Source organism: Macrobrachium rosenbergii, chromosome 11, assembly GCF_040412425.1.
Source record: "Macrobrachium rosenbergii isolate ZJJX-2024 chromosome 11, ASM4041242v1, whole genome shotgun sequence".
NCBI lineage: Eukaryota > Metazoa > Arthropoda > Malacostraca > Decapoda > Palaemonidae > Macrobrachium > Macrobrachium rosenbergii.
Window position 1 is genome coordinate 15,169,635 of NC_089751.1, and position 15,000 is coordinate 15,184,634.

General features: G+C 38.2%; 1 protein-coding gene across 1 annotated transcript in view; it reads left to right on the forward strand.

Annotated features, from left to right (window-relative positions):
* Window positions 1–15,000, forward strand: part of LOC136843185 (G-protein coupled receptor GRL101-like) — a 191,500-nt gene that overhangs the window by 116,230 nt on the left and 60,270 nt on the right. Inside the window, exon 17 of the mRNA XM_067111258.1 lies at window positions 8,481–8,624. Coding sequence (XP_066967359.1) covers window positions 8,481–8,624 — 144 coding nt within the window. The remainder of the gene's footprint in view (window positions 1–8,480; window positions 8,625–15,000) is intronic.

A 15,000-nucleotide genomic window follows, 5' to 3' on the forward strand; every position in this document is an offset into this window, starting at 1 on the left:
TGATGATAGCAGATTCCAGCATCTTTCTTTTGTACGGACAGCTACTCTTGAAAACCAGCTCCGCCCCACTCCAGTTAATGACATGCCCTGTATTTCTAATATGTAGGAAAATTCCCGAACTCTCCGAAGCGTAACGTACTGATCTTTTGTGCTCTGTTATTCTTTGCGAGAGCGATCTACCTGTCTCGCCTACATAAATGTCATGACAATTACTACACGGTATCTTGTAAACTCCGGCTTCTTCCCTTTTGTTATTTAAGTATACGTTAACGAGCGAACTCCCGATGGATTTGGGATAATGGAAAATGAAAGGATTATCAGAACTGAGTTGCTCGGTGGCCTTTTGGATGTTTTCATCGTATGGAAGCTTTATTTTGTTGTTGAAATCTATTTGTCTGTTGTGAGTGGGACCTCTGTAGTATATTTTATTTGCTTTATTAATAGTCCTCTCGATAATGTGTGGTGGATAGAGCAGTTGCGTTAGGTGTTGGCGGATCGTGTTAAATTCTTGATCCAGGTACTCATTTGAACATATCCTAAGTCCTCTGAGGAATAGGTTGCACCCTACCATGATTTTTACGGAGACGTCGTGGTAGCTTAAGAAATGAATGTAGGAGACAGCGAAGGTGGGTTTTCTATATACTGTAAATGCATACCTGTTCTGTTTTCTTATGATCAGTACATCTAGGAACGGCAGTTTTCCGTCCTTTTCCCATTCTGTTTTAAATTTTATGGTCGGAACTAGCGAATTTAGCCTATTAAAAATTCCTTAAAGTCCCCCAGCTATTGTCCCAGAAAGTAAAGATATCATCTACATATCTAAGCCAGATCATGTTATGGGGTTTGATAGACGACAAAAGTTCTGTTTCGAAATATTCCATGTACAAGTTTGCTAGAAGGGGTGATAGGGGACTTCCCATGCTACAGCCAAATTTTTGTTTGTAAAATTACCATTGAAAGAAAACACGTTGTTAGTTACACAGAGGTTGATAAGTTTTAAAGTTTTATCTATGCCCAGAGGAAAATGGTCTTCATATGGTTGTAACTTCCTCTCTAAGAAAAACAACACGTCGGCAATCGAGACTTTAGTAAATAATGAATCGACGTCTAGACTGAGCAGTTTGATGTTGTTTGAGGGGATGTTTAAACTATTAAATTTTTGTATGAAATCTTCTGCATGTTTGACGTGGGAGGATGAGAAGGTTCCTAGAAAGGGTGATAACAAGTCTGCGAGCCATTTTGATAATTTGTACATGAAAGAGCCCTGCTAGATATTATGGGGCGTAAAGGAATCCCATCTTTATGTGTTTTCGGGAGGCCGTAAAAATAGGGAGAGAGGGTTGATTACCTTGAATGTCTCTAGTAATTCTATGTCTTTTTATTGCCCCTATGGTTCTAACTGATTTGTTAAACTGAGCAGCAATATTTGTTGTGGGATCTTTCGTTAATTTGTCGTAGGTCTCCGCATCGTTTAGAAGTTCTTGAACTTTATTGATGTATGTCTCCTTGTCTAACAGAACTATTTTCCCGTCTTTGTCAGATTTTGTGATGATGATATCCCCCCTTTTTCTTAAGCTAACTAATGCATTTTGGAATCTTTTCGGGAGCGAATTTTTGTTGTTATTTTGCTCCAAGGCATTTAGATGCTGGAATCTGCTATCATCAATCAAACCAACAATATGAACCTGTCAGGAGGACATTGGAAATCGGACGCCATTGACACCTTAATCCTCGCACCCTTTTTGAAGAAGATGACCCAAGAAACGCGACCGCCAGATCCATCGCCAAACGGGAGCTAATGAGGCCAAAAACCACTAGGGAATTTGGTCAATCTCCTCCTTCTTAAGAAACGCCACCTCCTTAACATCGGAGGCCTAAGGCCACACCTTCATGTTTTTGTATATATACCATTGTAACTTTCCACCTGTCCATATTCTACCAGTGAACAGGGGCACAGAAACAAGTGCCCGAAATATATGGTTTCAACGTTTAAATAGTGTTTTATGGGCCTTCTTATTTTCATATTACACTGTAGTATTACAGGAAAAGACATTCATATATATATATATATATATATATATATATATATATATATATATATATATATATGTGTGTGTGTGTGTGTGTGTGTGTATAAACACACATACACATACACACACATATATATACATACATACATACATATATATATATATATATATATATATATATATATATATATATATATATATATATACGCTGTATATATATCGAGGTATTACTACTTCACGAACTCTTTGAACTCTTTCATTAAATGATAAAGCTTAGTGGGTTGTTGACAATTAGTTGACCAGTTTTTTCAATTCGCCCGCAGGATTTGATTCCTTCATTAGAATTTGTGGAAGGGTGTCGAAATGAATAATTTTTCACTGGTTACATTTGAACCCATATACATTTTATGTTTAACGAATAACTGTCGACGCATACACCTTCCGCCTTTAGAATTTCCATCGTCTAGCCCGGGCCAGCCTTTCTCTTCATTGCCCCTTACATTACGTATGCAGAATGTGGTTCCCTGGGGCAGATATTCGGGATGACAAGCAGCATCAACAGAGGTGGGAGTGCCTCTCTTGATATTACATAATATTCTTTTTGACGACATGACTACAGTAGTTTTAAAATACAATAGTACTTGATCAGTTTTAGTTACAACCATGTTCTGTTTATCTGCGGTGAGTAACGTGACAGTGAGTTCCAAAAGATTATTTATAATTGTAATCTGGATAAAGTAATACAAGCAGTTGGTTTCTGAATATTAGATTTGTTGACGAACTTATCTGAGTCCATGGAGTTTCAATTTACCTCTCGACAATGCGAAATCCCATAGTCGAATAAAAAAAAAAAAAATGTCCACGCATTAGCGAATGGTATTGCAAATTTCGCTGGTGTAGGCAATGACTCAGCTGAGGGTTTTTTTTCATAAACACGAAAAAAAAAAAGGACTAGACAAAGTAAATGGACGGAAGTTATTGTAGAAATTTATTTAATAAAAAAAAAAGAGATGTTAAATGGACCGAAACCCATGGAGAAATTTACCGAAGTAAAAAGAGGAATGGTTGAAAAGCGATTACGTGATGGAAGTGGTGACTGTGTAACAGTGTAGATGATGGTGAACGGGGGATTGAGAAGGACAGTGAGCCAGAAAATGGCTGGGGATTACGAAAACACAGCGATGAATCCGAACTAGTACTGCAAGGAGATGTTGCACTGTTGCACTGTACGGATGTAAATAAAGAGGGAAGAGTAGAAACAAAAACAGACTCTACAATAAACTACGATAATTAAGACCATTAGAACACTGCAAAAAAAAAAAAAAAAAAAACTTTATGTCGACAGAGTGAATATTTTGAAGGCTTGTTTGAATCTCGATGGTCAAATGTTGCCATTGCAAATAAGACTGTTTAAGGTTGTAATAATGCGGCGTTCCTGACCGCATATTTCAGATATTAATATTCTATATATTTTTGTTGCATCCTTTTCATAGATTTTCAGAAGTTTTCCCTATGAATGCTTGGTATTCAAGCTAATGGCCTATTAACTTGCTCAATGTGAATGGGTGTTCATTATGGTTAATAATAATAATAATAATAATAATAATAATAATAATAATAATAATAATAATAATAATAAACCACGCAGCCGAACAGGATGACTGTGATAGACAAAATATATTAATAATAATAATAATAATAATAATAATAATAATAATAATAATAATAATAATAATAATAATACAGAAGATATAAAACAGAGGCTTAAAGTCAAAGCACATAAGATCCAACGGTACATGAACAGGAATAAAGGATACCAACAGAACAAACTCTTCGGAACCAACCAGACAAGACTATACAGCCAACTCAGAGGGGAAGACAACCACCAGGAAATTCCTGAAGCCGAGACAAGTAAGAGACTCTGGGAAAACATGTGGAGCAACCCGGTATCACACAACAAGCACGCAACATGGCTCCAGGAAGTCAAGGCAGAAGAAATGGGGAGAATAAAACAAAGATTTCTCCGAAATCACGACAGACACAGTTAGATACCAACTAAAGAAAATGCCGAACTTGAAAGCCCCAGGTCCCGATGAAGTCCATGGATATTGGCTCAAAAACTACATGGCCCTACACCCCCCACGAATAGCATAACAGCCTCAGCACTGTATCACAAACCACCATGCGCACAAATGGATGACCAAAGGGAAAACATCCTTAGTACAGAAAGACAAGAACAAGGGAAATATAGCTGGTAACTACAGGCCTATCACCTGCCTACCAGTAATGTGGAAGTTGCTCACAGGTATCATCAGTGAAAGGCTATACAACTACCTAGAGGATACAAACACCATTCCCTACCAACAGAAAGGCTGCAGAAGGAAGTGTAGGGGAACAAAAGACCAGCTCCTGATGGACAAAATGGTAATGAAGAGTAGTAAGAGAAGGAGAACCAACCTAAGCATGACGCCGTTGGGTTTTAATTTTTTTAAAAGTTTTATTCCCACAAACAGTAAAATTTATCCACAGAATAAATGAAAGAAAATAGGCACATAAAAACTGAATAAAAAAGAAAAATACAAAAAAAATATATCCAAAGTCATAAAAGAATGAATATGAATGGAAGACGTACAATGATGAAATTAATTGCTCACAAAAAATGAACAGATACCACAATGTTTCAGTAATTAACCACAAAGGGACACAGTAATTAATTCTTCAAATTAACCTCGGCACGCTTACATGGAAACAATAGCTGGAATTAAAATTACCTTCGGTTCCATGAATGAGAGAGTTCGAATGGTTTTAGTTCCCGGAGGAAGGGGCTAAACTTCGGATAATAGGGCGAATGGGACTACCTTATGACGTACTAATCTGTTCATAGTTTCACAAAATGCAAGGCAATAACCCAGCCATGCTCTGCTTGAGCAATGCGTTCGTTCACAACTGCGGCGATCTGATGTGAAAGGAACTAAATGAAACATCTTGTATGGAAGTCTTCTATAGGATCAAAGAGTTATTTTGCTAAAGGCAAAGTTACATTAATTCGTCTAGAGAAAAGAACTGTGACTGAAGGCTTCACATTATTACTTTGCTTCCTCACGCTTCTTGAGTGAACTTCAGTGTAACTGACAAACCGCTGATCTGTTTCGACATAGCAGTTGATTAATTACCCGAAATTTTAATTCCTATTTGTACTGATCTTGTGTAAACAGACTTTTAAATTGTTACTTCAGGCAGGCAATCAGTCACTTCAAACACATCCTTAATCTAGGAATGTCAAAAAATATATCACTTATTATTGTAATCCACAAAAATAGTGGTAATCCCTAATCTTGGCACTTTACAGTGTGATAATACGTTTTACTGACAGTTAGTTACTACAGCGTTACACTGGTACAAAGGAAAATGCTCTCATAAACTACTGATATCCAGAATTCAGTGTGCAGAACATAGATACGCGTGTCTCTTATGATAAAACGCCAATTTTAATGGTGAAGTAATAAACAGCATACATAAGTACTTCTTTGGTAAGTTCTTACTAAATTCTAGTCAATCTTTATATAAATATGTCGAACAAGAAATGAAAAAGATCATGTTCAGTCAGACGAAACAAAAGATCCTTTAATGATTACGCTTTTAACATTAGTGGACTACTTCAACATTGATAAGAATTCCAATAACGTTTCCCCGGAACAGGAATTACTTCTTTCACTCTAGATTGAGAGTTATTCTGAAATTTATCTTACTTCCGCCTTGCTGAGCACTCTCTCTCTCTCTTACGTTCTATTCTTCATTGTCTCACACTGGAATCAATACCCGGTAGTCTTGTGACTCCTACTTGTTCTTCTCGTCCATCTGACTTCTTTGTAAGTTTCAACATTCAAGGTTTATGCAAGGATACTTGTGAGAGACCATAGGAGGAGAGACCTCCCATTGGTTGGATTTCAAATTTCAGGTGGGCAAGTCTGTGGAAGTTTCATGTGTTTCATTGGTCAGGTCACTGTGCCCAACCGCTTTGAAGCTTATATAGGCGAGGCTTCACTTCGACTTGTCGTCATGAAGTCAGACATCAGAAAAGAGGATAATGGAGGCAGCAAGATCGAACACTGAAGATTCTCAGGTGACAGTTGTTTTTAATCTCTAGTCTGTCAATCACTCTAAGACCGTTCGGGCGGGGCGAATGTGGAACTACCGTGTTGATAAACGTCTCATTTTTAAAAACGTTAAGTGTTTGGGCTAAGAAGAACCTACTCAATGAAAGTTTCCTAAAGTATAGCTATGAAACTGAAGCTGGCATTAAACACAATTTACAGACACTTTCATTAGAAGCCTAATAAAAAAAAAAAAAAACAGTAATGGCATAAGTTTTCATCTGAGCTGCCAAACCTTAGTTTCCACGACATGTGGTCTGCATAGGGCGTTTAGAAGGGCGGTGGTCACTTTACTGGCTTGATCTCAAATTAACCATCTACTTACAGAACTGTCGCTCTCAAGCTGCCATTGTCACAGGGCAGTTTGGGAAGCCAAAGCGGAACCTGCAGTAAATGACAGGGACCAGGCAAAACCATAAACATGAGGTGAACGTTAAGGGAAGGATTTAAATGTCTCAACAGATGTGCTGAATTGCTTTTTCTACGTGGCCGCACCTTCCCGATCTTAGAATGTTTTACAGACAATGGCGACTCTCTCTCTCGGTTTCCTGTATCGATTCAAGAGATCAGCTCTGCTCTCCAATCTCGAAGGGAGGGTTAGGCAATGATAAAATCATAAATGTAAGCTTCTAAACCGATCAACAAAGGTACCTCTCGTCTTGTTTGTCGTGCGCTCTCGACTATGGTTAAACAGATGGTATTTCTTTTCAACTGAATGCTATAGATTTTAAATAAGAATCAGGAATTTTACGATATATATTTATATATAAAAATGGATGTGTGTCTATGTGCCAGAATAACTCTGAAAAGCACTGAGAAATTTCAACCAAACTTGGTATACATATGACTTGCTATCTGGAAAAGAATACTGAGGGGGTAAGACATCACTGGCAACAAAGTGGGGTGGGGTGTGGGAAGGGGGTGACAAGTAAAAATAACCCAAAACGACAATATTACTATCTAATCCATAGTTTTCGAGGTTGCTGACATGAATAGTGACACTCCCGATGCCCTTTAAGTCCAAGTTCAGCCCCAATAGAAGGGCAGGTGAGAAGGAAGTGGGAAGGGAGAGACATGTAAAAATAACAGAAAACGACATATTAGTATATAATCAATAGTGTTCAAGGTCACTGAGATAAATAATGAAACTCCCGATGCCCTTTAAATCCAAATTCAGCCCTGATAGGAAGCAGGGTGGGAAGGGGGTGGGAAGGGCTGACAGACAGATATTAGTGTCTAATCCATAGATTTTGAGGTCACTGAGATGAATAATGACACTCCCAATGCCCTTTAAGTCCAAGTTCACTCCTGATAGGAAAGGGGTTGAGAAGGGGTGAGAAGGGGGTGACAACCGAAAACTACAGATATTAGTGTCTAATCCATAGTTTTCAAGGTCGCTGAGAAGGATAGTGACACTCCCGATGCCCTTTAAGTCCAAGTTCAGCCCAGATAGGAATAGGGGGTGAGAAGGGGTGAAATATAAAATGTCAAAAATGATGGGCAATGTAACTGAAGCAACTATCTTAACAGAAAGAGAGAGAGAGAGAGAGAGAGAGAGAGAGAGAGAGAGAGAGAGAGAGAGAGAGAGAGAGAGAGAGAGAGAGAGAGAGAGAGTTTATCAGTTATCATTCAGAGTTTTCTTGGGCAGCAAGATATATATATATATATATATATATATATATATATATATATATATATATATATATATATATATATATATATATATATATATATATATATATATATATATATATATATATATATATATATATATATATATATATATATCACCCTTCTAGCTACCATGTGATACTGGCTTGGAGTGTGGAATTAGATTTCACATGTCAGTTGTCTCTTAGGCCAAAAAGCCATCACAAGACCTTGGGTATCATTACTGTAGTGATAAATCTTGTCTTTCGTGTTAAAAGCTTGTCAGCAGAAGATTCTCAACTTATGAAGCCTTCACCTCGTTAGATGCAAATCTACTTTGTTTCGAAATGTGTACAGTCTTTTCATTGGTTTATAATCAATATTATTTACTAACAAATTATTACCATTTTTAGGATCGTCACCTTAGCTATGTACAATTTTCACATTAAATCCCATTAACACGATTCGGGTTCTTTCATTCAATTATCATTTTGTTATGAGACATTAATTCTTTCCTTGTGGCTTATAACCTTAGAAAGAAATAAAACCAATTTGTATTGATAATTTTTGTTCTTTTCCAATAATGTTTTTTCGGACGTTTGAGAAAATAAATTATCAAGAGATTTCATTCCCCGTCTTTTCCCAGAGACTTGAGTAACAACAGCATCACATATCTCCCGAAAGGCATCTTTTTACACCTGAATCGACTTCGAATTCTCGACCTCCGCGATAACTTCTTGACCCACTTAGAGAACTCGACGTTTCTTGGATTGGTAAATCTCAGGACTTTGTAAGTAATAGCGTTCCTAGAGTTTAAGTTTAGAATTATGCTCTGAAATTATTATTATTTTGTAATTCATTGTCCTATCTTTTTTATTACATTGTGCTTAACTTTTAAGCAGTCGACTTGTTTAGCCTATGTACTCAAAATAATTATGGACTGTTGACTTTCAACAAAAGACACTAGGATAATGTACTGTACCAGAACTCAGTCGCTCAGGTAATTCTGTCGTTAAAATGCTAAATCTATCCTCGGAGTGTTAGAACACTGACAAAAATATAAAATACAAAAAATTAAAAAAAAATTTTTATAGACATACTTTTATTAAAATGCACTAAAAAGTAAAAAAAAAATTTTTGAGACACACCACGATTTTCTTACAATTAATAATGTCTACAAAAATAAAAGCGTGGGCCCCAAACATGGAAGGAACTGCTACAAGAAATAAAAAAAAACTATTTCTTTTCTTGCAGCAGTTCCTTCCATGTCTGGGGCCCACGCTTTTATTTTTGTAGACATGATTAATTGTAAGAAAATCCCAGTGTTTCTCAAAAACGTAATTTTTACTTTTTAGTACATTTTACTAAAAGCATTTCTATGAAAAATTTATATTTTTTATTTTATCCTTTTTAGTTTTGACAGAAGTTGTAACCGATTTGTGATTGTAGTTAACGAAACTGATATCCGTTTACGGGGGAGGGTGAGGGAAGGGGAGATAGTGAGGGAAGGGGGAAGGGGAGGAAAGGGAAGGGAGTAGAAATGTGAAGGGAAGGGAAGGGGGGAAGGGAAGAGGGAAGGGGATGGAAAAGAGGAGGGGAGGGGAAGGGAGACAAGGAGGGGAGGGGAGGGAGGGGAAAATGGGAAGGAGATGAATGGAAAAGAGTAGGGAGGGTGGAGGAGGAAGGGGTAAGGGAGGGAAAGGGGAGGGGGAGGGGAAGGAGAGGGGAGGGGGGAAGGAAGGAGGATAGGGAAAGAAGGGGAGGGGAAGGGGAGGGGGAAGGGATAGGGATGGAAGGGGAGGGGGAAGGGGATAGGGAGGGGAGTGTAGGGGAGGGGGTAGTGGGATGGGTGGAGAGGGGGAAGTAGAGGGGAGGGGTAGTAGAGGGGGTAGTGGGATGGGTAAGGGAAGGGGAGGGGGAATTGGAGGGGATGGAAAAGGGAAGGGGAGGGAAGAGGGAAGGAAGGGGAGGACACAGCTAAATTAAAACTTGAGCATCTGCTCAGGGAGGGGAGGGGGGGGGAGGAGGGGGAGGGGAAGAAGAAGGGGAGGGGTAAGGTGGAAGAGAGGGATAGGGGAATGGGGAGAGGATGGGGAGGAGGGAAGGCGGAAGAGGGAAGGGGAGGGGGATGGAAAAGGAAGGGGTGGGGAGAGGGAAGGGAGGGGAGGACACAGCTAAATTAACACTTGATCATGTGCTAGGGGAAAGGGGGAGGGGGATGGAAAAAGGAAGGGGAAAGGGGATGGAAGAGGATGGGGGAGGGGTTATATAGAAGATAGAGTCTACCGAGTCAAAGAAGTTGTGAAAAATCCGGAGTTTCATAAAAACACTGAGATACTGGGAGAGGTCACTGTAGGGTCACTAGTGACCTACTAATCATGAGTGACCATGCAAAATTTCAAGTCCATTGGACGAAGGAAACAGGTCGAAAATTGAGTTACAAGATTTCAGGACAGACAGACAGACAAACGCGGAAGTCAAGTTAAAAAAAAGCAAGTAAAAATTGTATTGATTCCGTTGTGTTATGTACATCACTTATCTGCTATCTATTCTTTCCGAGTACAATGTGTCATTTTAATCCACCATTCTTTTGTAGACTAAGAGGCTTATTTACAGCTCACCTCCAGAGTCGTATTGTTTAAGACGACAAAAGCTAGGGGATATTAAAAGTATTTTCTACTCGAAGGAAAGTAATCAACAACTCTGTAGAGCATATAAAAATTTAATGAAATGTACGTCAAGAATCATAAGTATGCATTATATTGTTTTTTACATTTTATTACTATCCACATGCTTTGCAATGAATAAATATCCCTTACCTTTTCTTTTCTTAAACAATATACCTCTGGAGGTGAACTATAAATAAGCCTCTTAGTCTACAAAAGAGAGATAGATTAAAATGACACTTTTTACATGTAAATTGTCGATCTAAAGGGTAAATCAGTGATGTCATTTTGCATAATGCAAAAACTGTGTTAAAAATGTATATTGAAAAAATATCACTGTTTAAAGGCAAGTGAAAATAAATATCCATCCCTAATGTGGAATTACTGTAACAGATACTAATATCTTTGAGATAAGTTCATCAAGATCAAATGATTCTTAAAATACCAATTGTCATTGATTTTAAGAAATATATATATGTACACACACACACACACACACACACATATATATATATATATATATATATATATATATATATATATATATATATATATATATATATATATATATATATATATATATATATATATATATATGTATATATATATATATATATATATATATATATATATATATATATATACAGGCAGTCCCCGGTTTACGACGGGGGTTCCGTTCTTGCGCCGCGTCGTAACCCGAAAATCGTCGTAAGCCGGAAAATCGTCGAAAATCGTCAAAAATCATAAGAAAACCTTACTTTTAATGCTTTGGGTGCATTGAAAACGATGTAAACTGCATTATTATTGAGTTTTACATCAAAAAAACCTTCAAATTATGATTATTCTGCCGTTTTGGGGCCATATTTCTTCCGTCGGATCGGCGTACGACGCGTCGTAACCCCGGAACATGCGTCGTAAGCCAGGAAATAATTTCTGATGAATATATTTGAAAAGCGTCGTAACCTCGGAACGTCGTAAGCCGGACCCGTCGTAAACCGGGGACTGCCTGTATATATATATATATATATATATATATATATATATATATATATATGTGTGTGTGTGTGTGTGAGTGTGTGTGTGCTTAAAAAGTCACAGTAGATACACGTGGCTTCACTGGGATACGCTTATATCTTATAATATATATATATATATATATATATATATATATATATATATATATATATATATATATATATATATATATATATATATATATACATATATAATACATATACATATTAAGGTTTTTACCTGGGAAGGGTGTTGAACTTACAATGGAGGTTGCAATTCTGACTTCAGGTGTTGAATCAGGTAAAAATACATAAAAGTAATCTAAACTGAAGGCTTTACTTCAACAGGTAAAATTATAGATAAACACTTTGATTCACTTAAAATCAATTATATTTACAGTTAACAAATGAAATCAGAAGAATGGGGAATTTCAAAAAACCAGACAGGTAAAACAGGTTCCTGTCAGACAACTAGATATACAACAAGTTACAGAATAGCAGAAATGGGTGAAAAATACACTTCGTAGAATACCGTTGGGTGAGGGGCAGTGGCTATGCCTATGGCACAAACACAAGGTGAAGAGCTGATCCCACAGCTACCAACTCTGTCTACAATAGAGAACTCATTCGGTTACTTACACAAACTAGGTAGCATAATTAAAGGAATCGAGGGGGTTGCACAGAAGATGCAAATTCAACTTGATTCTAGGCACTGGTATACATGTGTGAAATTTTGAACATTTACTCACTGCACTAAACAAATCAGGTCTTGTGAAAAATCGCACTTCAGAAAAGAAAATAAATTCAGTATAAGAATAATAGATTAGTGACTGATTCAAAACCTCGCTTCTGGTACTTCACCTTTTCGTCGGAGACAGGGTGTCTTCAGCGCCAGCATGGAGGGCAAGAATTAAGGGGTTGCATTTGAAAGAGACTAAGTCTCAAAGCAGCCATGTGGAAAGAATCAAGACTGATGGAGCAGGTGAAAAGAGACAAGTGTCTGAGTTCCACAGCCAGGCATTTCTCATGTGCACCGCCTTTTAAGACCTCGTCGGATTACGATTCTCCTCCTCCCAGACGGCAGTGTCTGTTTGCCTCATAGTCTGTTTTCCATGCTTTTGGACCATGTGGTGGGCCCTGGCCACGTGGTGATTTCGTTGATAAGGCTTGAGTACTTTCTCTTGTTGAGTTATTTCCTTTGCCGGCTCGTCTGCACCTCTGGCGGGGATTTGGCCTTCCAAAAAGGCGGTACCTGGAAGAAAGGCTTGAGCAGTCACTAGGTCAAGGAAGAGGATTAAAAGATTTTTTTAAGAGGTGAAGAATGAGAGATTTTCCTGGAAGGGGTGATGTTTTCCCAAAATCTGTCTTTGCTAGTCAGCAGTATTGTTAACATGAATATCGTTGTTTCAGTTGAATAAAAGCAAATCAAGTCTATAAGGGGAATCATGGCACTCTTAGAGGAGAGGTGACTTAGAAGAGGCCTCACTCGTGACATTCGTGACACCTCCCCGTTCAAGATGACATTCCATGCCTTAAATCGGGTGGAACTGTCTACAATTAAGTCAACTCAACTGAATTAGCTATTATCTCTCTTTACTTCCCCCTTTTAATCTTACTAAATTATTAAAAATTATTAATTCTGCGAGTCAATTGCAAATTATTCTTTATTACTTATAAACGTACGTTATCACAGAATATTGGGCTGCCGGAAATTCAATTGTTATATTCATCTTGTTGTTACTCTATGGCAGCATTATATCAAACTCAAAAATAAAAATATTTGACATCTTATCATATCACGAATTAGACTAACAACATGAAATGGGGTTAGAATATTGCTTGTAAAGCGGGTTCTATAATTAGTCATGCACTTAACAATAAAGTTATCTCTGCGAATCCCAAGTCATGCAGTTAGTTTGCCTTGATGAGTCATTACAACGAAGTATGCGTGGACTTATGTTAGGTGATGCCATGATACTTGTATACGGCGGCACTGTGCCAGACGCTGCACTAATATCGCGGGTGCCTCGTGGCACTTATCTATGTACATGATGTACAATTACGCATGTAATTACATAAGTTTTGCGAGTTGGGGACTCAGGATTTTTATTACAAGGAAAGAATAGAGTCAAGGAAGGAAGTATCTTACGCTTCAGGAGTGCTAATTCAACCACTCTGGCAGGAGTGCCACATTTCACAAGGAAAGAGCAGGGGCCGGGAGGGCAGGGGACAGGTTATTACTTCAGTAATTGTTTAGAGATGCCTGGAAAGGACATCAGCTATCTTGTTACCCATACCTTTAATGTGTTTGATCCCCCAGTTGTAATCTTGGGGGTCGAGACACCAACGCATTAGGCATTTGTTTTGGTTTTGCAAAGTCGTAAGATACTTAAGGGGGTTATGATATGTATAGACAGTTTATGGGAATTTGTGATCGGCATGATAGGACTCAAACTGCTTGATTGCCAAGATCATGCCTAGTTTCAGCTGGTTTGAGTTTCTTGGAATAGTAGGCTACCAGGTGCCTAACCTCATTCTTGTCTTAGAACATGACTGCCCCAGTGCCAATGTTGCTGGCATCAACTGCCACACAGAAGGGTCAGTTGAAGTCAGGTGTGTGGAGAACGGGCTGGCTAATTAGGACTGCCTTGAGGTGATCGTATGCTTTCTCGCACTCAGGAGTGCAACGGAAAGGCTGCTTCCCTCAAAAGAGGTTTGTGATAGGGGCGGCAGCATCAGTGATATTCGTTATGAAACACCAGAAGTACTGCACCGTTTGGATAGCTGCAAGTGCCGTAGGCTTGCAATGATCCTGTGCCTTAGAGGCTACAAGAATTCGAGCAATATTAAGGTTTTTACCTGGAAAAGATGTTGAACTTAGCATGGAGGTTGCAATTCTGACTACAGGTATTGAATCAGGTAAAAATACATGAAAGAAATCTAAGCTGAAGGCTTTACTTCGGCAGGGAAAGTTGCATATAAACACTTAGTTTCACTTAAAATCATTTATATTTACAGTTAACAAATGAAATCAGAAGAATGGGGAATATCGAAAAACCAGACAGGTAAAACAGGTTCCTGTCAGACAACTTGATTTACAACAAGTTACACAATAACAGAAATGGGGGGGAAAATACACTTCACAGAACACTGTCTATGTGAAAAATAGGACTTCAGAAAAGAAAAAAAATTCAGTAGAAGAATGATAAATTTGTGACTGATTCAAAACCTCACTTCGGGTACTTTAGCTTTTTGTCAGAGACAGGGGTACCTCGTCTTCAGTGCCAGCATGGAGGGCAAGAATTAAGGGGTTGCACTTGAAAGAGACTAAGGCTCAAAACAGCCATGTGGGAAGAATTAAGGCTCTGATGGAGCTGGTGAAAAGAGACAAGTGTCTGAGTTCTGCAGCCAGACGTTTCTCCTGGGCGCTGCCTCTTAAGAACTCTGCATTTTACAATTCTCCTCCTCCCAGATGGCAGTGTGTACT